This window comes from Aspergillus ibericus (genome assembly GCF_003184845.1).
Source record: "Aspergillus ibericus CBS 121593 unplaced genomic scaffold BO80scaffold_100, whole genome shotgun sequence".
In the NCBI taxonomy this organism is placed as follows: domain Eukaryota; kingdom Fungi; phylum Ascomycota; class Eurotiomycetes; order Eurotiales; family Aspergillaceae; genus Aspergillus; species Aspergillus ibericus.
The window spans coordinates 1502-25714 of record NW_020292198.1 but is presented as its reverse complement, the minus strand read 5'-3'; the positions used below and the strand labels follow the sequence as shown (position 1 = coordinate 25714).

Sequence of the window (24213 nt, the reverse complement as noted above, 5' to 3'; positions counted from 1 at the left end):
CTCTCCCCCAGCAGTGTAACGAGCTGCGCCATGATCTGATCTCCATAAGATCCTGTATTCGCTGCGGCCGCCTTGACCACCGCTTCAGAGACCGGTAGCCTCTCCCCTAGATTCTGAAGGAGAATGCTTGAAATAATGTATCCATAGGGACCGGAATCTTGTACTGCAACTGCGAGCACCTCTTTCCAGGCATAGCAATGTTCAACTTGCTGCCACAGAGCTTGCTCAATTGCAATTTTCAAACTCCTGAGATCATTGTTTTCCTGAAATAGAGATTGGTTATCCATATCTTTTATCCTGCCCTTGGATAGTATGTTATCCAACGCTGTCTTTCCAGAAACTTTGAGCTTTGATATCTCCATAACAGCATCTACCAGAACATATGCTGTATGATTCAGTCTTCGCTCAGTCTCAAAAAACTTCTCATGACAGTTTGGTGTAATATCAATGAGTTTTGATGGGCTCTGTAGATTAACCTTGTCTTCAGCCAGGGATATCTTCCAGACTAGAAGAATATCACAAAGACCATATGAAGAATGGCTTCCACCAGCTATCATATTGTCGTTCTCATGCTGTGCCTGTACCTTTGGTCGTACCACAGGTGTTACTACTGTGTAGTAATCTGCACATAATCTGAGTATACTTGGCTGTGACAGGCCTTCAAGAAGACAGATAATATCACCATCTTGAAGTAACTCTCCAGAAGCTTGTAAACTCCATTCAGCCTTCCACTTATCACGATATCCCAGCTTCTGGCAAGTTTGATTGAAAGCAACTTTGAAAGTTTGTTGACTGTCATGTAGAGAGTCGCTGGTTGAATAGATATAACCCAAAATCCATCCTTTACCTTTGATAATAGCTGTTTCTGACCCATAATATATCCCTACAGAACATTTCGGGAAAACATGTTGTGAGACACGCCTGAAGACCTCATGCCAAGAAAGCTTATAATCTGGGACTAACGCAGCACTATTTGAGTCTGAACTTAAACCCAGTAATGCATAGACTTTGTCATGCTGTTTTGTTGCATTATGACTCCGGTACATGCTGACAAGCTCCCCAATGGAAAGTGTAGCAGTGGAATAATGCTCACCATGAGACCGAAAGAGCGCCCCTTTCATAAGAAAAGAGACCGGGCTGATTCTAGGGATGAGTGTGGAAGAAGGCTTCAAATTATCCAGACCCTCACAGAAAATATGTCCATTGATCTGAACAGAGCCACACATGATAGAAATATACTGCGCGACACCGACTTCTTGTAGTACCTAGTCGATGTTACTAGCACTCTTCCAAACTGAATGATAGAATGTTGTCTTACCCAGACGCGGCGAAACCAGTCTCGTTGTAGAAGTTTCTCACATCTCTCACGGTCGTTTTCATTTATTGGCTTTGGATTCTGTTTTCTGCCAAGAGAACCGAGAACCTCAAGTGCTTTATCTCCATATTCCTGAGCCTCTCCCAGCCAGACAATAACACGTCTGGCTTGTGCATAGATCATCCGCATGAGTGGGATCTGCTCGCTCTTTTCATTGTCATCATCCTGCTTGATGCTTATCGCATCAACCCATAGTACTCTTTCTAACTGACTGTCTCGGAGGTGTAACAATGCGGTGTGAAGGCTTTCTGTTATTAAAAACCCACGGCTATTGAGAATAATGGAATGAGATGTGACTGGATTTCCCCAAACATAGGAAAGCGCCTCATAGAGATGCCCCTCGTCGCCTGAGTGTGAGAGGTTGTAGTTGAAAAGTTCGCATCTGATTGGGGCGTCCTTATCCTCGTCTGGCAAAAGGCGGATCATTCGTGTATATGACTTCGGTGGAAGTGGTGAGTAAGTGGAAGAGGGAACAGACATATTTGAACTTTCTTCATGTGTAGAGGACATTTTCCACATGTGTGTAATAAATGCGTATTGGCCCTAGATGATCTCGTCTAGATTCATCAACGAATCTTGTGCAGTTTCACAATGTATTCCACGGGACGTTTCAAACAGGCCAGAAGATGAAGGCAAAAGCGGGGTGGCCTATGAATAGTCACAAGAAAATGTGGGACTGACCCCTTAAGTAAGTCCGAGCCGTGCATGTAACTCCGAAGAGATCAGCTCTTACCCCCACCTTCGACCGGCGACAAAAAACAGCTCTGCTGACATGGATGATCAAGTGGTAAAGACTATGTGTGGTGGAAAACTAAGCGTGTTCTTTCTTTCAAGGCACAATATCTTAATTATCTGGCGCGGCTGAAGGACAAATATTTGCCAGCTCGCCTTTAGCCAGCTACAGCCATATCTGCTATATGATTGGAAGATAAAGATTTCCGAAACGTCCGCCATTACGGCGATCAGCATCTCAGTCTTGGCTTTTTCACCTGCGTGACAAAAGAGAGAAAAGCATTTCTAGGATACTAGAGCTGGTATAATACTACACAGAGAAATACTGCGGCGAGCTCTCAGTCCCTGCACTTTTCTTCAAATCATGTCTACAGCCACGGGTAATAGGATCAGCCGAGGAGCGTGGCCGCGAAGAGAGGTTCGTCGGGCTTACATCGGCCCGAGACCGGGGGTAACAACAAAGCCCGTGTCACGGAGAGTTCTGGCATACAATTCGCAGATAGAGGTGTGTTCAGGTACATACTTCCTGTTGGAATGTATTAGAAGTAATTGACTCGTCGTGGACAACTTGCCCTTAACTGACGCAAGGAAGATAAGGGTACTAATATAGGACACCTATTCCTTAGGTCCAGACTACTAGTAGCTCAGAGTCACGTGAAGATACGTTTCGCATGCTCTATCACGTGGCTTGGAAGGATCTGGAACCGCCCCGGCCCGGGCAGGCACCGTGACTGTATCCATGGCACGCTGACGACGCCCCTCCTCACCTCCATGTTCCCATCATACATCGCATGGACTAGTGCCACACGAACAGCATGAGTAGTGCAGCGCATATTGCTCTGCTTGTTATCCTATTTAGCCTGTCAGAAACTGCCCTTGGTCCTCCAAATGGATCATGCGAAGGACCGCTTTTCCCCAGCTAACATTTCATCGTTCCCAACAATAGGCTCTTCGGCGGGATATATTGCCTTGATGACGTGGCACTTAGCCCAATAAGTGAAACTGCCTCTCCGGCGCGTTACCTTGCTCCAGGCGAATGCACCCCTTCGTATGCTCCCACTCCTGGAATCTTTAGCCGCGATGGCACGCCGTCCGGTGACAGCCCGTCTCTTAGTCGTGGGCGTCGAAGCTCCACCCCCTTGCGTCATTCGCCGCTTCAGGACTACATTCGAGACACGGAGTGGGATCTTGCAGGAATAGATGGCGGCGAACAATATTTAATGGTCCGATATTTGATTGAATGGAGAGTAACTCTCAACAACCGCGTGGTAGCGAAGGACACGGAACAAGATCTGGGTTTGGATCCCCACTTCTACTGGTCAGGAATAAAGCAGAAAGCGGAAGATCTACTATGTCGGAAGATAGCTTGTAACTGACGGGTGAGACTAGACGACACTACAGTAGTGGTCTCTGTAAATGATCGCTCACAGCGCGATCTCGTCAAGCGCTTTGAGAAAACTGATGTTGACTGGACAGCTATCCAAAAGCAGCTCACGATGTGGGAAAATCTATTTCAGCAAGGCAAAAGGCTGAGGCTCTGTATCTCGATTAATTATCTAGATTCCGACCAGCCTTCGAATGGCGCTGACAAAAGAGGACAGACCTCAGTGACCAGAAGAATGCTCCATGCACGAGACGCTGAGATTGACGCGGAACAGGTTTCGGGGCAGCCCTCGGCCTGGCGGGACGTGTACAGAGTAATGCGCTGTCCTGGCTCCCCGTGCCGCCTCGAATCGCAATATTGCTGGCAGGACCCTGTCGGGAAAAAGCATTATAAATTGCGCACACACCATTTGAGGAAGCTGGTTAGGTATGTGGAGCAGGAGGGGGGTGTCATTGAATGCCACGATGATGTACCCGACAACATCCGTGAGCAGTTGTATGCCGAGGAGCAGCAGCGGCTGGAACAACGACAGAAAGTCCCTGGGCATCCTGCAAGTGGATCCCCATTTCCAATCAATATCAACGTCCTCCCCACGCCACCGCCTTGGTCGATGGCTATATCCCCACCAGCTGCTGCGGAACCACCGGCACTCAATTCCTCACCGCCTAGTAGTTCTATTAATGTCCCCGGTCCGTTGGAAGTGGCAGTAGAGAACTACGCTGCATGGCAACTCTCGCGAGTGAATACTGAAAGCTTCAAGGATAATATTATTAAAGCACGGGATATAGCCTTGAACAATTGCCTTGACCTGAAGCAGATTTACCAAGATCAAGACCCTGGCTTTTTCATCAACCAAGGCGTGAAACTGGGGGCTGCACGCCGGTTCGTCACTGAAATCAATGACTGGGTGCAGAAGATGCAATCGTGATGGCAGAGCTGTAACATTTCGATTATACTTTTTGTTATGACTGGTGTAGCCGGCTAAGTATCGAATATACTACCAATAGCCATAGTTACCTAGTAAGACGCTTAGTCAACAATGGTGTACTAATCTCTTGCCAAGTAGCTTACTGCACCTTAGGACGTCTCATGTGGATACTCAATAGTCAGCCCTGCATGCCGAAAATGACCCTCTGCACTTTGCTGCTTTGCTCCAACCTTATCAACGCACCACTCCAAGAACGCTGTGAACCCCTGCTCCGTATTATCCTCGTACGCCTGCCAATTCCGCCGAATAAAAGCCTTAAGCTCGGCAAAGAACTCCTCTATGGGGTTTAGGTCCGGTGAATAGGGCGGCAAATATACCAACTTGACACCTTTTTCGCAGCACATCTGCTCTACCTTATCAGAACGGTGAAAGGACGCATTATCCATCACAAGTACAGATTTGGGCTCGGGCCACTTCCCGCAATGCTGAAGTAGTTCTTCAATAAAATCCTCAAAGAATGATGCATCGGTTGAGCCTCGAAAAACTCTAGCAAGTATAACGCCGTCCTGTGCGTAAGCAGGGAGTATTTGGTAGCGCTGATCGCGGTGAAATCTTGACACCTGAACCGGTGTGGTACCACTCGGAGACCACCCGCTTCTTCGAAAGCCTATTCTTTTGTCACATCCAGACTCGTCCACATAAACCAAGTGGAACGACTGGAATTCCGAAATCAGATGCATATAATCATCACGTAAATCGGCATTTCGTTCTGTCGCTTGCTGCCGACATTCCTTTCTAGACCAGCCGGACTGACGGAGAGCATCACTAATAGTAGGCCTTGGCACACGTATGTCAAATTCGTCCAGCAGAAAGAGTTCCATTTCGTGCAGGTACAGACCTGGCTTTTCTATCAGATGATCGCAAAGGGCTTCTAGCATTGGTGGAGTTAACTTCCGCGGGCGTCCGCCTTTTATCGGAGGGGCTTTGAGAGTGCCAAACAATCGAAGATTGGAGCGGAGTCGGAATATTGCGCGTTTACTGCAATTAGCAGTTTTAGCCATTTGTGATGTGGTTAATGCACCGCTGACCAGCATATCGTGGATGAGGTCAAGCGTCGATTGAGCTAAATTGGGAGCCATTGCGTTGCTTGAATTGCAAGCAGTAACCAAGTGTCAGTACGGTGTTGGTAAGATGTGTCGGGCACGTGGATTATGGGTTAAAGGCACGTGGAGCTTAGTCATTAATACGGTATTTGGTCCCGGTATAGGTAGTAATTTACCATACAATGGCGGGTTAAAGATTTTCCTGCTGACATCCCAAACATGGTTTAGTGCGGTTTCAGGTCAGGGTTGCTGAACCAATCAAAAAGAGTAAGTAGTGACACCGGTATCCGGACGCACTGTAACAGGCTCCTCGGTGGCATCTATTGTCTTGATGATACTGCTTTCAGCCCCTTGGATGAGACTACTTTCCACGCTCGTGATCTTACCGTATGGGAACGGACTCCTTCATATGCCCCCACTCCCGGTAACTTTGGCCGCGATTGTACCCCGTCCAGATACAGCCCCTCCAACCATGGAAGTCGAAGTTCCACCCCCTTGCGCCAAACCCCACCTGAACGAGACTTCATACCAGAGTGGGATACAAGGGTATATGATGGGGAACATACCGGTATACATTATTCAATTGAATGGAGGGTGACTCTAAACAATCGGGTCGTGGCAAAGGATACGGAGTAAGATCTGGTTCGTAGAGCACCTTTTTTTCTATCTGTATTAGCTTGGGAGAATAGGAGTGCGTGGCTTTTCTCTTTAGTTTATTCGCACAGAAACTCTCTAGCAAGTTCTAAAGGCAACGTATTCCATGTATCCCTATACTACTTAACAATATTGCCACGGCTACTGTTTTTCATTGCTGCAGAGCTCATGTCGCGCGTTAGAATACATGTCAATATTAGTTCGATCGGAGTACGGATCTGACAATTCACGCTCCAGCTAATTCAGGCTTATGATAACATGTAGCTAGGGTCTTAAAGAGCATGCTCAAATGCTTGAAAGGCATTAATGGTATCATCCAGAGAAACTAAGGGACTAATTGGATTGACTATGTGTCCCAGACCAAGGATACAGTGCGTAAATGATCCACTAATCTATTGTGTTACAATGCAATAAATAGATACGAGACCTGCTGGGCTGACAAGTGGTATCAGAATGACAATTAACCACAAAATTAAGAGGAATACCGTCAAAAGACGTATAAAAGCACAGAGGATCGAAGATCAGACTCAAAAGCAGGCCCCCACTAACACTACACTAATCCTAGGTCTGGCTAATCGAACGGTAGGCATTAAGATAATAAGACCATAGCCTACTGCGTTACCAGCACGCTAGCGAGGATTTCGGTCATTTTCTCCATCGCAATATGTTTAGCATCGACCTTTGTCCAAGGCTTCTCAGTCCGCTGGCACGCCACTGCCGCCTCATCCTCGGCTTGGACATGTGCCATCTCGTTTCTCCCGAAGAAGCCAAGCCTATCATTCAGAATGGCCTGGCGGAGGTCTTCTGTGACCTGTCCAAATATGAGAGGTTTCACCACAGGCTCCAATTCATGGAAGATACGAATAGTGCCTGGCCGAGTATTCAAGGCTAAAGTGATGAGTACATCCATTTGTATGTCTGTGAACGTCGCATTGTTGCTAAGAAAAGTGAGTAAGCTGAGAATTGTGTGGGCATAGTAAACTCACATAAATCTAATGAGCTGATCGTCCCCGATTAATAGGATGCCAACTCCCAATGACCCTGCAAGTGTCCACCACCACTTCCCACGTTTTGCATAATTCGCTGATATCTTATTACGACGAGATTGCGGTAGCTTTGATATGCGAGGATCGTCATGATACGCATTAAGAATGCAATCAAGGACATAGGTGGTGGCTGCCTTCGGTATAGGAGCAGGGCAATATATTCCTGGGTGCCTACAGAGCTCGTTATAGTTGAAGTAGAGCAGTACCAGTCCAATACGCCTCGCGACAGGGTCAAGGAAAGAATCTCTCTCATCTGCATCAAGGACTCTCAAATAATTCACCATTCCTTGTATACCGAGCCAGACGACAGGAAGTCCAAGTGCATGCAGGCCGAGCGACATATTGTTGTCCCAATCATTCAGAAGAGGCCGTAGTAGCTCGCGAGATGTCTGCGAGGAAAAAGACCTTTCCGCTTTGAAAATCTCCTGAACATGTTTTTCGGATAGTTTTCCTCCACCGCAGGATTGTAGTAGGAGGAGGATCGTCGAATTGGGTTTTATAGGAATTCCTTTTGCTCTGGGTTGCTTTCGTATAGCGGATCTAACACCTGCGAGTGTCTCCCCAGGGGAAGAGTCAAGACACATACTAGAAGGTGTTGAATAGTAGGAAGTTGTCCCATTCAGCCCAGGTGTGGAAACGGTCTCTGTGGGTGACGCAATTCCAAGGCCTGGATAGGTGGTGAGAAGAGTTGTTTCTGGCGGTGTTAAAAGAGTGCTTTCATCAAGTATCATATCCTCATCCAACAACTGCTCGGCTTCGCCGCTTTGGAAGTGACTGTAATCGTGTGTGATATTCTTCCATGGATCAGGGACGACGTCGAGTGGGATGTTATCTGGAGAGTTTAACAACTTGGGATCGTTCATTGGTAGGGACGGGGGCAACGGAGGGAATAGAGTGGATTGAGTGGCGGCAAAACTGTGGTTCCCTTCGGGAGAAGAAATGGTTAGTATGATCGGAAGTGACGGTAAGAAGAGTGGGATGGACATGCTTCCTACCTAGGTACACTGAAAGCTCGTTCTGGTTAGCTTCTTTTATTTCAAAGCTATCCACGAAGCCAGCGTTTGTAAGCCCATAACCGATATTGGCTACCTGAAAGCTCTTCAGTTGCCCAAGCTGCTCCAAGTCGGACCCAAGATCTCGAACGAGCTGCAAAGAGTAAGAACAAGCCGTTAGCATATTCTCGATGAACCAACCTTTCTGGACTGCTTCTCTTCAAGAAGAAGAGGCATCTCTCCGGGGTCCTGTTCCTATGCCGCGAGCGTTAGTTGCTGCAAGTCTCTTGGAAGAGCGAGCCCACCTCAAGGCCGACCGTGACATGTAACATATTCACGCAACCAGCCCGGTGTGTGGAGGATATAATCTTCTGTTCGGTGCTCAGAGTATGGCATCGGATAAATCCCCCTCTTTGAGCCCGTATCAAGACATCTGTTTTCTGCAAATCGTCAAGTCGTCCGATCTGCTCTAACAATTTACCAAGATGATTGACCAGCTGCACTAAAGTGAGCGTTATACGAGGCCTTTTGGAGATTACTCACGTCGGCACACGCATCCTCGTCCCAACCTGAATTACCTTTCTGGATGTCCTTCCTGGGGGTGAGTTGAGGAAGTTGGTTCAGATTGGTTCTCACTTACCTGGATGCCGACCGTTAAAATGAACATGTTGGTAGGACCAGCCCGCCAGATCGGCTAACGACGGTGATTAAGAGAGTGAAAGTTAGCAACCAGGGGTGGTACAAATTTACTGAATGAAAGGTTGCCGTTTGGCAGGCAAAGATGGAGGTGCCAGACAGGCTGACGGAATGGAACCATGATGGAAAGTGAAAGAAGCCGGCCTTTTTTTGTTCGGGGGGTTGATTAGACCCTCAGGGAGGGTGAGCAAAAGGTGAGTTCCTACGAGCACATCGAAGAGCCACGGTCTAGTCGCTGAAGCCGTGGCGGACAATGAACCTGCCCCACTCACCTCTCCAGGAACAAGTCGTGCGTCCGGTAATCAATCCAAAAGGAGAAAGCAAAAGGGAAAGGAACAGGAAAAGTGTCTGAGCAGAGCTCCTGGGTAACATTGTATTCTCACCGCCTAAATCCAGCTAGTCCGGAATACGTCGTTAAGCCTCTCCGTTGCCCCATCTAAACCTCCGATATTTCATCTGCGATACGCCGTACTTTACGGAACGCTTCGAACCGTCCTCATCTTTTTTCCATCAACCATCATTAGGCTGGTATTCCAGTTCTGAAAGCTGTACACCCTGATGCAGGTAGCCTCGTACGATCTCCCGTATGTGATCTCGAAGGTCATCTGCCGCGGAAACTGAGAAGGAAAGTCAGTCCATAACACTTGCAGAGTCATACGAGACGCTTACTCATAACCAACGTCCGGCCTCGCTCCTGCTGGATGTTCGGCAGCCTTTCAATCATGTCGCCAGATGCCTCGAGTGCGATAATGCTTTCGTAATCCGGCGTGCCCTGGTAAAGGCAGAATCGTTTGTGTTCCCCAAATGTTGTTTTGTCATTTGCAAGGCCACTTCTCACGTATATAGATACATTGAGGATCTAGAACAATATCAGGTCAGCTTCAGACGGAACATCTCGGGCTTTGAGACATGTTGCAGACATAACCATTGTCTATAATATCGTCATCGAGGAGATCATTAAGCAGGCCTTCGGCCGCATTTGTCATGTCTGGCTCATTAGCTGGGTGGGTGTTCGCAGGATTAACTGCACAATGCACTCACCAATCGATTCTACCTGCCATACTAAGTGCAGTCGGCGAACTAGTAGAGTAGAAGTGTTATAACCGTAGATCATCTTTTTAATATACGGGGTCACCGCGGCAAGCCCAAATCCACTGGCGATTAACAATGAGCTTTCGTATTGACTGACATCCTCAGTCGTTCCATGAGGGCCAGTGAATAGGGCCAGGAAAGAAACAGAGCTTTCTAAGGCCGCTAAGGCGTGACGGGTGAGATCCGCGGATAAACCATGGCGTGGTTGTACAAGAAGCTCCATGACGTCCTGCCTATGCCGGGACCATGATGTGACTGTGAACGGATGAGTCTGTGTCCACGACCGTACACTTACCGATGGTATCCAGATGTTGATATACTGCCCGGCCTCGACCTGCACCGGTCGAGGTAAGAGGACACGAACCCGGGCAGCTGTCACTATGAGCTTGTCCTCATTTGTTTTCTTGGATGTGAACGTTACGAGAGCCCTGGGAGCACCGCGGCCTGCAAATAATCCGTTTCGATATAATAAGATCATTAGCTGTAAACATGAGGTCAGCCCTAAGGCCCCCAACGAAATCCAGAGATAATGATTTAGGGGGGCGTTTTCGTCTGAAAGATGCCGCAAGGTGCCATAGACAAATAATGCAGCCAGGATCTGATGCCCTCGGAGAAAGATCTCGAAGGACCACCGACGAAACCACGTATTTGAACACAAAGCAAGGATACCAAGTGATGCAGCACCCTAGCCGCCGTTAGCTGGCACAAAAGAAAGCAGTGAAGTGACGTACGATCAAAGTAAACATATCTTGTGATTCATAAAGTGAAAAGCTGAATTGCTGGTCCTGTATCATTGCGATTATGTGGAATGACACCAGAACAATAGTCATCCAACCAGTAGCACGGTGAATCCTACAACAAGTGCGCCATTTTATGCCAAGAAGATCAGCTAAGTAGCTCAGGTGCGTGGCGGATAAAGGGAAAACTAGATTGATTAAGGCCAACTCTCCAGCCCGGCGGCCAGCACTGGTTAATGATGTTATTCTGAAGAGGATAAGGAAGATATTCATTGCGGCATATGTCACGTGAAGGATAACACTGGCTCGTGACCATGGGCCCCAGAGCCGATGTCTATGAACAAAATAAGGGATAGTCAGATGTCGAGATACTAGGACAGAGAATAGATCTGTCCATTTGACAAGGATGGAGATGATCCGGGCAAAAACCAACGCAGCAAAGACACCGCCGGCGGTAATTGCGTAAATAGCTGATATATCCATCCTCAGTGCAAAGAGAAGTTGACAGAAAACAAAACAAGAAGAGCAGGAAAGGACGATGAAGGGGAGTCCGCATACGAGAGGGTTCTTATAACTTAACGATAGCTACAAGTGGGGACTACTGCGGTGCGAATCCTTGAAGCAGAGCACGCCTGCGGGATATAGGTTTTATATGTAATACACCGCAGTGACCCTCAATGCCTATGGAGGGTATTTAATAGAGTCCAACATTCCGGATACCGAAACTGTCCGACAATTTCACTTAGAACCCTGCAGTATGTCCAAGCAATCTCCTTGGGTGAAGAAGCGTCACGTTGAGACCGCTCGAGCAAAATCGCAACAGCGGCAGAGGCGTAAGAAGAGTCTGTTCAAAAAGGCAGCGGAATTCAGCCTTGAATGTGATTCCGACGTCTTCGTGGCTGTCCGCATCCGAAAAACCGGGCAAATATATTATCTTGATTCATCCTCACTAAGCCAGTGGATCAATACTTTGTCCAACCTGGTATTATATACTGATCCGTACATTTCGAGAACATAACTGATACAAATAGGAATCATACTACCCTTCTCCAATCCAGGAGATAATGGAGGATATTATACCCCAGGTTGAGCCTTTCCCAGAGCCGGGAGGTACACCAGCTACACCAAAAATGAAAAATGTCTGAAAATGATATAAAATACTTATTGCTAAATGTTATCTTATTGTGTTATTTGTTCAATTTATAATATGGGTATATCTCTTACATCAGCGTGGTTGTATTCGGGCTGCGGTAGAATATGCTTCTAGTTCTTACGCCCTGCGGAAACCGCAGTGCTAGGTCCCGGGCCACCTATTCTCTACCATGAGGTGAAAACCCAATCGGGGTTAGATTCATTTGCTCTCACTTGTCCGCACAGCATATTCGTACCTATTATTGGTCATGAGAATCACTTTAACATATTTTTCTGCTAGTTGAACTTACCAACTTGTCCGTTTCTAGAGGCTTCCTTAGGATATCTCCATGTTTAGGACTTACCTATGGATGATGGTGGGGTAAAAGGATACGATCGATCACGTGACGGGCGAATCGTAGAACATTACCAAAGCTCCTGGAAGTTGAGAACCTTTTCAGTTCTTCTACTAAGAAGTACCACTTCCCATGACAGGTGCAGTAGCTTCAGGTATCAAGAGTCACTATTTATCTTATTAGGGCCGATTAAATCTATAGCCGTAGCATTCAAGCCTAGTTGGTGGACAACTTAAATGTACGGTATTAACTGTTTTCGTGAACATGATGTCCCTCCATCAGTCTGGAGTACCTAGGCGGTGGAGTGCTCGGCTGAATTAAACCGGGAATCTGCCCGAAGTATCCGCGGCCCACATAATCACTCGTTGTAGTACTGTACTTCTAGACTCTTTCCCAACACCTCGTCCAACTGCATCCTCTCGCTATATTGACTACAGTACAATCTGAATCTTACATGATCCATTATGTCTGGGGGCTGGTTTTCCCTAGTAGATTACAATTAAACCGGCCGCCTGCCCGATTGGGGACCTAGCTGAAGGAAGGATCCCCACGACCGGGCAAGTTAACCAGGAAGCCACAACTGAAAATTTTGGGAAGGTCTTGCGGTAGGCCTTACGGCCCATATAATGGCGCTAACTTGTAGGGACCAACACATATCTTTTCGACGCACGATCAATCTTCGAGAAGCCAATGTCCCAGGTGTATATCTGATCAGAATGATATAAGCAATCCCGGAGCTTGCTTTCTGGTATCCAGAACACTAAGTTTTGGATATAATATTAGTAGAACGCCAAGAAAAGCACCCACGGGTACTCGGAATTATACGTCATGCTTTGATAATAGACATGCATCATTTAACTATATCTTAAATAGTAAAAGTGCCAAGAAAAGTACCCAGCTGGGTATACCCACGGGGTATACCCACGGGTACTTGAGCTTAATAGCAAATAGTGACGTGGCTCTGATTGAGTCCGCTTCGCGCCCGTGTCGCGCACCCCTCCAGGAGGCCCCCCGCTTCGATGCTGAAGCAATTCGGAACATATGCCATGCTACCAAAACAACGTCAATCATCTCAATTTCGGGTGGCTCCTAAATTTCTACAAGTTATGGTTGGACAACTTCGTATTATTTGAACACAATACAAGACTTGTAGATGGAAATAGAGCCCAAGCCAATAATCACCCTAAATTAGAGTCTAATCCAACTTATCCCAGTTCTTACAAGAAGCGTAAAAGCCATACAGAATTCTAAACACTTCGTTCATGGGTGACTCAGGCACATGCCATACAGATGGGCAATCTGTCAACATCTGAACGTGTTCACCTAAATCTAGCGCTGCCGAACTATCTACACCCAACACGGAAGGGCCGCGTATTAGAGAACAGTCTACGAAAGCTTAAAATATAAAAAGCTTGCTGGAGGCCAAATTGTGTGTAGAAGTGTCTGGGAGGCGTTGCTAGCTATTTATTGAGCATGTGAACGTCTAGAACCCTGCTTTCGCCGAGCCAAAGGAACAATATTTTCCTACCCAGTAAGGGTCGATCGTGACGTACGGAAGGTCGATTTACGGTTGTGCTGAAACAATTGGAGCTGATCGAACTTTGTTACCCTCGCGTTCGTCAATACCGTCAATCAAATGTAATGCATTTCCATCAGTAGGTAAGGCTCTGCAATCGGGAAGATCACTGAGGTCGATACCTAGGCTGGGGGCAATACGCTGCAGAACACTATTGCACTGCCGGAGCGCGCGTCCGGGGGCAGCATATGTGTATGCCATGTGGTGGAGCCAGCGCATGGCCTTAATCTCCCTGACCGTGATCTCCAGATCGGAGAAGACATGATGAGCGGGGTGTTCACTGGGCCCGGGTGGCCAGCTGGAAAGGTGACGAAAGAATAGTTGTTGTCGCTTGCATGATGTAATGGAGGATGCACCACCAAGGAGTCATTGCAATGATCCCACCGGTCCGGGGCCTGTAACTGCGAGTCCGGCTGGAACAGCTCCTTGATGCCGGGCGGCACATCGTCGGACTGCTGCACCCGATTACCCTGGTTGCGCGATCGCGCTGCCAGCTTGAAGAAGTGAAAGAGGTGCCGTCCTAGGTGGGAGCGGCAGGCGATGATGGACAGGGTGCTGGTTAGTGTCAGGAAGTCCCGGTCGAGGATGTCGAATGTGTCCTGATCGAGCAGGGTAAACAGCGCCAGGTTGACAGCTTACATGGCGAACTGGTGGGCATGCTCCAATCTGTACTCCACCCGCAGCTGTTGTGAGACCACAGCGATGGCCCGCGCCAACGAGACAGCAATTTCCACGGCGCTGAACCCTTTGGTTTGTCGGGGAGTGCGCTCGTCATGCTCAGACAGTAATGGATGGACTCCGAACCGATTGCAACAGAGGTTAATGACCAGCGTGTGGTGGCGCATTCTATGCCACAAGGACTCGTTAGCTAGCTATACAGCCACCTTTCCCTCCTATCTCGAGGGGAGAGAACACCACCGAAGTAAAAGCAGATGCGGGGCGGGCTGCGTCGCCGGATTGAAGCATTCAGAGAGACTGCTCTCACATGCACAGAGATGGTTGTAGAGTTCCTGCTTACACTGATCAGGCTCCAAGCCCGAGTCTGTGCGAGACAGACACCAGATGTCCCGCGCGATGAACGAGGGCTTGCGTGCCTCATCGAAGTATCGATTCAAGTATGACGGCCAGGAGGCTTGGGAGATGGGGTATGGCGTCCATATGTCGCTCACGTTCATGCTATTTCAGTCCATGGGCTCCATGCCCAGAGCTCACTCGGCTCGGATAGAAGAAATTGGTGTGCATGACTGTCAATGCGAGAAGTCAGCTCAACCCTTGTGAGGCGGCGTCGTTGAGGAGATAAGAAGAAACATATGAACTACCTGAAACAAACCCACACCGTGTACTTGATAGAGACAATTAGATCTGAAGACATTTGCGATATTGAGAATCGTAAGTCGGTCCTTTTGCTTATGATCTTTAGTGACTCTCATCTCAATGGCGCGATGCAGCATGGTATATCCACAGTCATCATGGCCCGACAAGGAGTATCTGGTGGATTAACAACACGGCCCGGTCCCTCCGGTCGATGCGTCAGGGCGCCTGCCGCCCGGGTGAGTGTCAGTATATCTCTCATACAGCAACAGGTGTCCCTGCAAAGACGCCAGGCGGATGTCGCCTCCTTTCTCAGACTGATATGATTGTAGGTGACGTCCCGCCTCGGCCAGGAAATCGGCTCCTTTCGTGCAGACATTTCTGGGGACCGTGTAGGCTTCGGTATATTGCGAGTAGTAACTAAATCGACCCCAGAAGGTGCATGGTCAGCGAACGAGCCTTGAGACCAGCCCAAGAGGGCAGATCGGACTTACGCATGCATTAGCCAGCAGAGCGTTGACCAGGAACGAGCTGTAAAAGTCGGACTCGGTAATCCCCAGTCATGTGTTTGACAGAGTTATGGCTGTCGAGAAAATCGAAAAAGGGGTAATCCGAGATAAGGTAGAGGGAGACCGAGTGTGACACCAAAGTTGTTGTCGTCGGTGACGGCAGTCCATGATTTAGCAGGGACGCGGTAAGGGCCACTGGCACAAGTGCCGGATGCCCATGATCCGTGGGTAAAAGCGTGGCGGTTTACTTTCAACCTCGATACCGCGACGCAGGCTCTCCAGGTGCTGCTGGGCAGGGGGCTGGGCCTCGGCCAGGGCGCGAGTGAGGTGGGCGCGGACCTCGTCCAGCGAGGCATGGTTGCGGATCAACGCCACTAGGTGCTGGGCATGGTCTGGTCCTCATAATAGTTACTCGGACTGGTGGCGTATTCGGCCGCGGCTTGGAGGCGATCCGCCTCGGCCGGCGCAGTCGACGGCCTGAGTTATTAACCCGGGGTTCCCAATGGTGCATACACTACTACAGATAGGCGACTCTGTCTGGGGCGGGGAAGGGGGAGAAGGGAGGGGGCGTGGCTGGGAACGGAGCACCTACTTCGGATTTCTTTCTCCGCGTGGGCATGGCGCAACACCGGGGGTGTTATTGGTGATGGTTGGCTTAGATGGAGCTAGAAAAGGGATCAGGATGAAAAGATGTTTGAGAGAGGGGCCAGGAAAGTGTGTGTATGCCTGAGTTTGGAAGCAGAAGATGATGGGTGATGATATTATGGAGATGTTCATATTGAGGCCGATTCGGATCGGTATTTGGGAGATAATGCTATCGTGGCATAAGAGAGCCCACTTTATTCTCCAAAAACGCTTCCGTTGGAGGCTTGGATGGCCCTCACCCTGGCCGCCATGGAGGACATAGTTGGCAATCCAGTCTGGTCCGTAATACTGCAGTTCTCTGTTTCCGATGGTCGTCAGCCCATGATACCAGGAGACGAAAGCAAACACGAAACAGGCGGGAAAGAAGATAGGAGAGAGAGAGAGAGAGAGAGGAAGAGAAGAAGAGGGTATGCTGAGGTAAGCGACTGTGGGGACGCTGCCGCCGCACCACAGCCATTTCACGCCGATTGATCCCAAGTGGGAGTAGGCTAACTATAAATTATCTTTATGAATAGATAATGCTTGAGTAGCCTGCGTTGGACGGACATGCTATTCCACCACTCCATCTTCTGCTCCAAGGATGAGACGACGGATATGAAGGGGACCTCAACGCAGCTGAGCCTACCCGATAGTTAGCACCCGTTGCAGAATGTTTCAAGACGGGTGAGACACGGCATTTGGCGCTCTCTATCTGGCCTTGCCGTGCTAGCGGAAGTGGACAGAACACAACATAATTATCAGACTTATACTTTCTGAGAATCCATCAACAACTACGATGGTACGCAATATAAGCAGGTAGGCATGGACATCAAGTATTATTCCTCAATTTTATCTGGGTATAAGATCATTGGGCTATGAGCCGTCTTTGGATCACCTACCGACAGCTCCCCATTGCACACACTTTGGATATGTTGATGAGATGTTGGTTACTATTCCCTCCCTGTCGGTGAAGTTTAACATTCGGGCAATTATCATCCAGCTGGCCACCCTGCTGCAGCGTCCGTAGACATTGCTGGGTGCAAAACTGCGCAGTCGGTCCAAGGCAGAAGCTGCAACGGACAGCATTTCCCAGTGGGCGGCGGTATCTTCCCCGTTGTAGAGTGAGACGGACTTTCAGCTCTCAGAGATCGGGAGAAATAGTTGTGACAGTATTGGATAAGCTCTGCAAAGGTTGTCTGTCGTGTTCGTTCTCTTCCCTGATCCCTTTCCCTCTGTGCCTGCCGCTGGAGTTCATCTGCCTGTTGTTGGCGTTCCTCTGCTTGTTGTCTTAGGGCTGCTTCCCTGAAGAAGAGGGCTTTGTAACCCGGCGAGCTGTTGTTAGCCATTTACTTGATGTTGGTTCATCAAGTGATGGTGGTCTTGACTGAGCCTCGACGAGGCTGACATGCGGAGAGGTCGCCGTAATAGATCAGCCGACCAAGAAGTCGGTTAAAGTAATCTTCCGGCATGAAGACGAACAAGTCGCCAATCTTCTTGCCAGGACCTGCTCAAGAAAAGGTACAACCAAATCGAGTACAGCACTGAAGGAATGCTAATATCGGTTCTGCATTTGGAAGGGATTCAATTAAGGAACTTCTAACCTAAAACCACAAAACTCCCGAACCCAGAAAGCCCAGGACGGCGAAGACCGGGAGGATGATTTTTTACGCCTAAAAGAGCCGGAGCCCGACCTCCGTGATTAGCTGGAACGGTACATAAGTTAATCCGTAATCCGAATCCCCACGTCCGATCATAGCCATCCCATACGTACACAACAGAGAACTTACACTACGCATCTCATGTGCGTATCTCCTATCCAAGTTCCTTATCCGCTCTCAATACCAAGGAAAGATTACTGCTAAGATTATTTTCCCATTTCACTTACGAACATATTCTGATTAGTTCATATCAAGAGACTACACAAGCAACAGACTAGCTGAAGCTCATTGGAGGTAGGGAGAAGTATTGGTATTGCTTCCAAGACATTCCAACTGGAGGAATTATATATATTGTTGATCTTTGCTGTCCCATCCTGCTCTATAGCACAGCTTGCTACAGTTAATGTCGGGCGAGAGATAGAGCTAACTATGATCCGCTGTATAGTACTGAACACTGCGCCCGAGTTAGGACTTCAAATCTCTCTCTTCTCTCTCCCTACCCAAGCCGTCACATTGCGTACGGCAGACTCCGGATCGGCTCTGTATCGCTCTAGATAGTTCTGAAGTGTCGCAGCAGAGAGTTGGTTCGGCGGGACTTGATCTGCGAATGAATCCGACAAAGCGATGATGGAATCGATTGACCAATCAGGAGATTCTGGTGTCAATGGACAACAAATCTTCAAGGTTTCCGACTCGACTATGAAAGGTTGGTCTGAAGGCTTTGTAAAGATTGAAAGAAAATGTTCTTTGATATCCCGACGAGTCGCCATTTTGAAAGGAAAACTGACATCCACGCGGCCTGGGCGTCGAAGAGCTTCATCGAGAGCTAGTGGCTTGTTTGTGGTCATGATCAAAATACGGCCTTCTTGAGCAGATACGCCATCGATGATATTGAGAACTTCGGAAAGGGTTATTCCACTTGGAGAATGCTCAGATGACTCTGGAGAGTCAGAAGCCCTGTTATCAGCATCCATCACCTCATCACTCTGCAAGGAAGTACCGCCAATACTGCGTTTCTCGATGCCAGCTTGATCCACGTCCTCGAAGAGCACAAGACACCGTTTTGGTAGAGACAGGAATAAACGAGTGAGACTGTCCCCATTCATAGTCTTTGAGTTAAGACTGACCGTGTAAATCTCGAGATCTATTAGGCTAGCCATAGCGAGACAGAGGCTTGATTTGCCTGTACCTGGTGGGCCGTGGAAGAGATACCCTCGTCGGTATGGAATACCACGTGTGTCGTACCAGTAGCGAGTACGCGGGTGGAAGAAGCCTTCCATATCTTTCAGGAGGTTGCTTTTGATTTCCGGATCTATAACAACGGTTGATAGTGGCCGTGTCTTCTTGGACGGCAGACTGAACCACTGTTGGGAAGGCCCATCCTTCAACCCTTGGTTCACACATACGTCGCGAACATTCTTCTCCAGAGCAGCCCTCTGTATGTCACGCAGGAGATCTTTGAGAGCATTTGGATTGCTTGCGTAAAAATACAGCCTCTCCCTGTGGTCAGTCCAAGGGTTACCGGTGTCCTGGTACATTTGCCGACGGAGACCAAACAAGCGCCTTTTATGAACAAAAAAGTAAATCCCGGCAGGCGCAGGCGAATATCGGATAAGCGGACGTCTCTCTTGCTGTTTAATTTTCATCCAGAAACCCCGTAGATCATTTTCGAATCGCAGTATCTCTTCTTCGGAGTAATCAGTTTCATCATCGCTCCCTGGTTCTTCTGTGGCCCACGGGGAGACGAAGCTGGTTTTCGAACTAGCGACGGATCGTCGTATGTTGGTCAACGCGGGGTTTTGAGAGATCCAGTTCATTACGTCGCGGTATATAATGTCGTGATACCTGATCTCCACCGAGGCTGCAAAGGAGAGGAGAAATGACTGCAGTCGGTCCCAAAGTGAAAGGGCTCGACCCGCACAAATGCAGAACACCAGGGATATTATGAAGACGAATAGGTAAAAAGAGACATTTGCATGGGAGTATAACGACATAAGACGCGCGTAAAAGCTATAGCCCGGTAGAAGAGTGTCAAGTATAGCCTCAATAGGCACCAGGGAATATGCAGCACCCGACGAGTTCATCTTCGAAAATTTGAGTTCAAGTGACCAAACACTGAAGGTTTTTTCAACCAGTCCTGACGTATAGTTTGGAGATTTGGCTATAATATATCGGCGAGCAGCTGAACAAACCTCACCAGGTAGGGTCTCAGCTCGTATAGGCGACTGGCGAGCAAATTGCGTAAACATAGTCTTCGTCATTATAGTGGCGCTAAATGTATCTTAATACATAGCCTTTCAAAACATCAAAATTGGATAAGATGTATGACCGGGTATATTTTACACTGCGGTACACGCTAGGTCAGCCTCGATTAAGAAGGGATCCCCAATTCGTAGTATTCTGTAGATTAGAAGATCAGGTCTGACTGACAAGGAATTATCGGTCAAAAAGATCGCCTCTTTACCTGCGTATAGCTTTGAGAGCTGTCAGGGATCTGCTACCTAGGCTTAAGACTATAGTTACATCAAAGTCTATCGGCGCGGCATGTGGCTTCTAAAGGGAGCCGTAAGTGGGAAGCTCCAGGATGGATAGATGTCCCTAAAATAGCAATCAGCAAGATCTTTGTATGGAAAACAAGTGACTGGAGGCATTACGTCTTAATTGGTAGGTCCTTTATATTTACTCTTATCATAGCTGATTATATGGGAACAGACACACAACGGGAAAAGAGTTAATGACGATGGAAAGCAATCCACCCCAACATCCGCTGCTTTATGGGACATAGCTAATAGACATGCCATCGGCATCCAACACTGTGCTCCTCCCACATATTGAAAGGATTAGACCGGTGGCTGCCACGCAATTTCTCTAGATGATATCAGTGTCCAACAATAACAGTTTTAGGTAAAGTGAAGGCTAGGGTTGTGCTAACCTATACTGCCACCGTAATTCATTCCAGATATCAAAAAGACGTTGGGCAAAGACTCCACATATTGCAAGTATATAGAATATACAGATTAAGCACAGTATTGCGGTCAATTCGTACATAGCAAGGACAGTGGTGAGGGTGATTTAGAGAATGTCGCGAGTGTAGGAAATAGCCTAAGAAAAAGGTGTAGAAGGTTTAAAGTATTTACTTTGACTGCCCCTGGCATTATAACAAAAAGAGCGCTCCTGCGTACTAGGGTGTAATATGAGTCCCCTGCTACGAATACCAGAACGAAGAGTGATCTTTCTTGACTACCAGAAATGATCATTTAAGAATGGATGTCCTGGTAATTTTGCTGGCTATTGGTTATGTACTGTATGTAGGTCGTGATCTAATACTGGGGTGCATGGGCAACAGCTAGATGCTCAACTTATCACCAATATCATTGGCCAGACAGTGGCTTCAGCTGCCGCATGATGAGTGGGGGAAACGCGAATACACAAGGGGGGTATGCTTCTGTGGATGCTCCTTCCTGGAAAGGAAGCGCTCAACCTCATAAGTCAATACGTAGGCTTTCAATACACCAGAAATATGGTGGTGGCTTCCGGTAGTTCCTGATATGTCCGACGCTAAGGCTAACCCAAAGCATGGGAGAAGCATAGCATCATTATCGATGACTTACTTGTCCCTGGCGATTACCCGGTAGGTAGGGGGGGAGAAGTCTTGATTTCTCGATATAAGAACCTGACCTTCTGTCTTAAACTATGTTTCCTAATTATCATAGCTTCTTCCCTTGAGATCCTCCTAATACCTTTCGCTCGCATCTCAGTTCCTTTGTTCAATTGTTACTGAAGATAATCATGGTAAGTCATTCGCGTCTTGTTGTATGATCTTTACCGACGTTCGTTCGAAGGCTCCACAGATTCCGCTTCATGAAGGATTCCTTCACTTTCCGGCTCAGTCAGTCTTGAAGGCGCTACAGATGAATTGTCTGGGCTGGGAGGACTTTCAAAACCCATGCTTCTCGGAACACATCAGCTCGGAAGCCAAGTTTCTCTTACAGGGTTGTCAGACGGTCAGAAAAGGCTCGGTTTCCGTTACGGATATATCTAACCTGGCTGGGAACCAACTTCTCTGTCAGCATGTGGAAAGAATCTCCAGCATGCTCATGCCAGATGTGCTACTTAAGCTATCTCTTCTTACCTGGCATTTTGACGCAAGCGGTACTGTCTCTGAAGACCTCCTTCGATTCCTCACAGGACCTCAGAATAATGAGGATGTGTACAAGCTTCTCTGGAACCAGTATAAGGATCGTTCAGAACATGATGTGACACTCAAAGTCTTTATTCTAGAGATGTTGAGACTGATGACTTTTCTTCAAGCTGCTCTTGCTACGAGATGGAATGTACTTATGTATCAGTGGCAGTAATCAGTTATGCTTGTTTAGTGGAAACCGAATATTACAACCAAGACTGTATCTGAAACAATCCCATCACCATGTACTTAGGAGTCCATGTAGCAAACAGCGGTACTTTCTACAGTATGCATCTGTCCTCTTTATGTCCTTTATCAAGATACTTTAACTTGCTACCGTGCAGAGATTGGAAAGAACAATGCCCAGAAGTTCAGTCACTCTTATGATGACTAATCGACCATGGGCCTTCAGTCAGCCAAGTGAGGTACACTACCAAAAGAATACGCCCACACAACCTGTGTATTAAAATTTGCTCTAGATATTTAGTGACAAAATGCATCTGTGATAGGATCTACTTGTCAGGGTAGAAGGCCTGTCGACTAGGTAAGGAACTGGCCACCGAACGTGTAGGATTCCACTGGTGACGACAAAGGTAGCCTATATCCACAAGATAGACTGATCCTTGAAGGATCAGATAGTACGACTCTACCCTCTCGTTATATGAAAGTCAACGGTCCGATACAGTGCGTAAGTCGATGACCTCACGACTTCCGTGACCACTCCAGCACGTCACCCCAAGGACCTTGATCCCACTAGCTGGGCTATTACAAGGCCAGGACGCCAGTCGGGCCGGTGCCGATAAGATAAGGCCTCAGTCCGGGCCGTTCTATCACAGCTGCTGGGCAACTTTCATACATCGATATCCTCTCAGTATATGTCCTCTCAGCTGTCAATATCGTAGGTACATATCACACATACTCGGGGATTTCTTGCAATTTTTGAATTCACGGTCAACAAATTCATTGTAGACCGTCAATAGGATGATTACACCACAACTCAATTCGATTCTGCAACCCGTTGATCACCTGATCGATTTCCCACTAGTAGGCAACTCTAGCCCATGCTTAATATGCGTCTCGTGATGCGCGATGACTGCGGTAATGACTGCTCCACCCGATGCAGGTCGTCAGATGGTAAAATTGCGCTAGTGGTTCAACACGGAGAACGTATTTATTTCGGGCATCGAGATAATTTCCCGAAAACCCCACCATCAGATACTTTGCTTTCGCGCAGACACTATCCTACGCCACTCATTAATTTCTACTCTATGAAAACGAATGTAGGTTATATCACTCTACAAGTCTATTTCGTTGCTAAGTACTTGCACTCGCAGCGATTATCATCACCCCAGACTATTACGGTTCTCGAGGCCGGCCTTGAAAGGGCAGATGGATACAATGGCTGAGCTTGTGGCTTTCCTCGAGAAGGCGCATTGGGAGAAACGGGGCAAGGATACCTCAATATGTGTCGACGAAAATCTCGAATCTGTATTGGCAAAACTTGCGTCGGGACTCCCTGATTTGAAGGGTCATGATCTACAGGCATGGAAGACCACGAGATCGACGAGGATAGTGAAGACAGCGGCCTATCTTATCCCTATTTGCACAATCGAGGGAATGCCGCGAGTCGAAAACGGTCCTGAACTCACACCAGGTTCGCGGCCGTTCTACTTTGAAGACGAAATTGTTATATCCGGCTCGCTTTACTACGTCCTTGCCTTACCCCCCAAACCGAAATCGGATTGAGATCAACTACTGTCAGGGTTACGGAACAAGTCACAATGATTCCAATAGTACCAAAATTGATATACATCCATAATGACCATACTACTCATCGGTTCAGACAACCTAATATGGATATCTAGCTTTTCCATAACTATGTCGCTGTAACAGGGTGTTGACCTAAGACATTGTTCGGGATATTTGGCGGAGACCATTGATATGCTCCTTCTTCGACTGGAACTATATCGTCTATTGAAGGCCAGGAAATTCGAGGTTCGGCAGAAGCAATTATCGCGTCTATTGAGTCGACGTCAGGGTCGTAACTGTCCATGCCCGTAGGCCAGGGAATTCGAGGTTCGGCAGAAGCATTTATCGCGTCTATTGAGTCGACGTCAGGGTCGTAA

The 24213-nt window shown here is 47.8% G+C and overlaps 10 protein-coding genes across 10 annotated transcripts; 3 read left to right on the top strand and 7 right to left on the bottom strand.

Annotated features, from left to right (window-relative positions):
• Positions 1 to 62: 62 nt before the first annotated feature.
• Positions 63 to 2103, bottom strand: BO80DRAFT_420301 (HET domain-containing protein; the record flags this gene model as incomplete). Its single annotated transcript, XM_025718340.1, has 2 exons — positions 1319 to 2103; positions 63 to 1265 (listed from the first exon to the last, which is right to left on the bottom strand). Coding segments are annotated over exons 1-2 (1779 nt in total), but the record flags the coding sequence as incomplete, so codon positions are not given.
• Positions 2104 to 6537: 4434 nt separating this feature from the next.
• BO80DRAFT_506586 (serine-proline rich protein) lies at positions 6538 to 8881 on the bottom strand (the record flags this gene model as incomplete). Its single annotated transcript, XM_025724555.1, has 6 exons — positions 6538 to 7114; positions 7163 to 8147; positions 8218 to 8368; positions 8416 to 8463; positions 8520 to 8654; positions 8855 to 8881. 6 exons carry the CDS (start codon positions 8879 to 8881, stop codon positions 6787 to 6789), a joined length of 1674 nt encoding a protein of 557 aa, XP_025569156.1. The 3' UTR covers positions 6538 to 6786.
• A 494-nt stretch (positions 8882 to 9375) lies between these two features.
• Positions 9376 to 11222, bottom strand: BO80DRAFT_395325 (ferric reductase family protein; the record flags this gene model as incomplete). Its single annotated transcript, XM_025717305.1, has 4 exons — positions 9376 to 9527; positions 9580 to 9769; positions 9974 to 10687; positions 10734 to 11222. The coding sequence occupies 4 exons, from the start codon at positions 11220 to 11222 to the stop codon at positions 9421 to 9423; spliced, it is 1500 nt and encodes a 499-aa protein (XP_025569155.1). The 3' UTR covers positions 9376 to 9420.
• Positions 11223 to 11496: 274 nt separating this feature from the next.
• On the top strand, positions 11497 to 11884 carry BO80DRAFT_450760 (uncharacterized protein; the record flags this gene model as incomplete). The annotated part of the gene is made up of 2 exons (XM_025721838.1): positions 11497 to 11721; positions 11771 to 11884. The coding sequence occupies 2 exons, from the start codon at positions 11497 to 11499 to the stop codon at positions 11882 to 11884; spliced, it is 339 nt and encodes a 112-aa protein (XP_025569154.1).
• Positions 11885 to 14229: 2345 nt separating this feature from the next.
• BO80DRAFT_17800 (uncharacterized protein) lies at positions 14230 to 15049 on the bottom strand. Its single transcript, XM_025713990.1, has 2 exons — positions 14721 to 15049; positions 14230 to 14648 (listed from the first exon to the last, which is right to left on the bottom strand). Exons 1-2 carry the CDS (start codon positions 14975 to 14977, stop codon positions 14438 to 14440), a joined length of 468 nt encoding a protein of 155 aa, XP_025569153.1. The 5' UTR covers positions 14978 to 15049; the 3' UTR covers positions 14230 to 14437.
• Positions 15050 to 15527: 478 nt separating this feature from the next.
• Positions 15528 to 16327, bottom strand: BO80DRAFT_17847 (uncharacterized protein). The gene is made up of 3 exons (XM_025713998.1): positions 16215 to 16327; positions 15608 to 16039; positions 15528 to 15533 (listed from the first exon to the last, which is right to left on the bottom strand). The coding sequence occupies exon 2, from the start codon at positions 15976 to 15978 to the stop codon at positions 15691 to 15693; it is 288 nt and encodes a 95-aa protein (XP_025569152.1). The 5' UTR covers positions 15979 to 16039; positions 16215 to 16327; the 3' UTR covers positions 15528 to 15533; positions 15608 to 15690.
• A 735-nt stretch (positions 16328 to 17062) lies between these two features.
• Positions 17063 to 17711, bottom strand: BO80DRAFT_17771 (uncharacterized protein). The gene has a single exon (XM_025713987.1). It carries the CDS (start codon positions 17590 to 17592, stop codon positions 17239 to 17241), a length of 354 nt encoding a protein of 117 aa, XP_025569151.1. The 5' UTR covers positions 17593 to 17711; the 3' UTR covers positions 17063 to 17238.
• Positions 17712 to 17916: 205 nt separating this feature from the next.
• On the bottom strand, positions 17917 to 20165 carry BO80DRAFT_439890 (BCS1 and AAA domain-containing protein; the record flags this gene model as incomplete). Its single annotated transcript, XM_025721099.1, has 5 exons — positions 17917 to 17949; positions 18034 to 18078; positions 18132 to 18140; positions 18426 to 19988; positions 20097 to 20165. The coding sequence occupies 5 exons, from the start codon at positions 20163 to 20165 to the stop codon at positions 17917 to 17919; spliced, it is 1719 nt and encodes a 572-aa protein (XP_025569150.1).
• Positions 20166 to 21527: 1362 nt separating this feature from the next.
• On the top strand, positions 21528 to 22262 carry BO80DRAFT_471215 (uncharacterized protein; the record flags this gene model as incomplete). Its single annotated transcript, XM_025723094.1, has 2 exons — positions 21528 to 21696; positions 21747 to 22262. Exons 1-2 carry the CDS (start codon positions 21694 to 21696, stop codon positions 22260 to 22262), a joined length of 519 nt encoding a protein of 172 aa, XP_025569149.1. The 5' UTR covers positions 21528 to 21693.
• A 1070-nt stretch (positions 22263 to 23332) lies between these two features.
• On the top strand, positions 23333 to 24106 carry BO80DRAFT_430388 (uncharacterized protein). Its single transcript, XM_025720698.1, has 2 exons — positions 23333 to 23367; positions 23422 to 24106. Exon 2 carries the CDS (start codon positions 23486 to 23488, stop codon positions 23831 to 23833), a length of 348 nt encoding a protein of 115 aa, XP_025569148.1. The 5' UTR covers positions 23333 to 23367; positions 23422 to 23485; the 3' UTR covers positions 23834 to 24106.
• The last annotated feature ends 107 nt before the right edge of the window (positions 24107 to 24213 follow it).

What these genes read in the sequence shown, in the direction of transcription:
- BO80DRAFT_17800 (XM_025713990.1), bottom strand. Translation starts at nt 14,977, where the DNA reads ATGAACGTGAGCGACATATGGACGCCATACCCCATCTCCCAAGCCTCC. An exon ending in CCGCATCTGCTTTTACTTCG is followed by an intron (nt 14,649 to 14,720) that starts GTGGTGTTCTCT and finishes CTTGTGGCATAG; the next exon opens with AATGCGCCACCACACGCTGG.
- BO80DRAFT_17847 (XM_025713998.1), bottom strand. Translation starts at nt 15,978, where the DNA reads ATGCCTCGCTGGACGAGGTCCGCGCCCACCTCACTCGCGCCCTGGCCG.
- BO80DRAFT_17771 (XM_025713987.1), bottom strand. Translation starts at nt 17,592, where the DNA reads ATGGCTAACAACAGCTCGCCGGGTTACAAAGCCCTCTTCTTCAGGGAA.
- BO80DRAFT_430388 (XM_025720698.1), top strand. Translation starts at nt 23,486, where the DNA reads ATGGCTGAGCTTGTGGCTTTCCTCGAGAAGGCGCATTGGGAGAAACGG.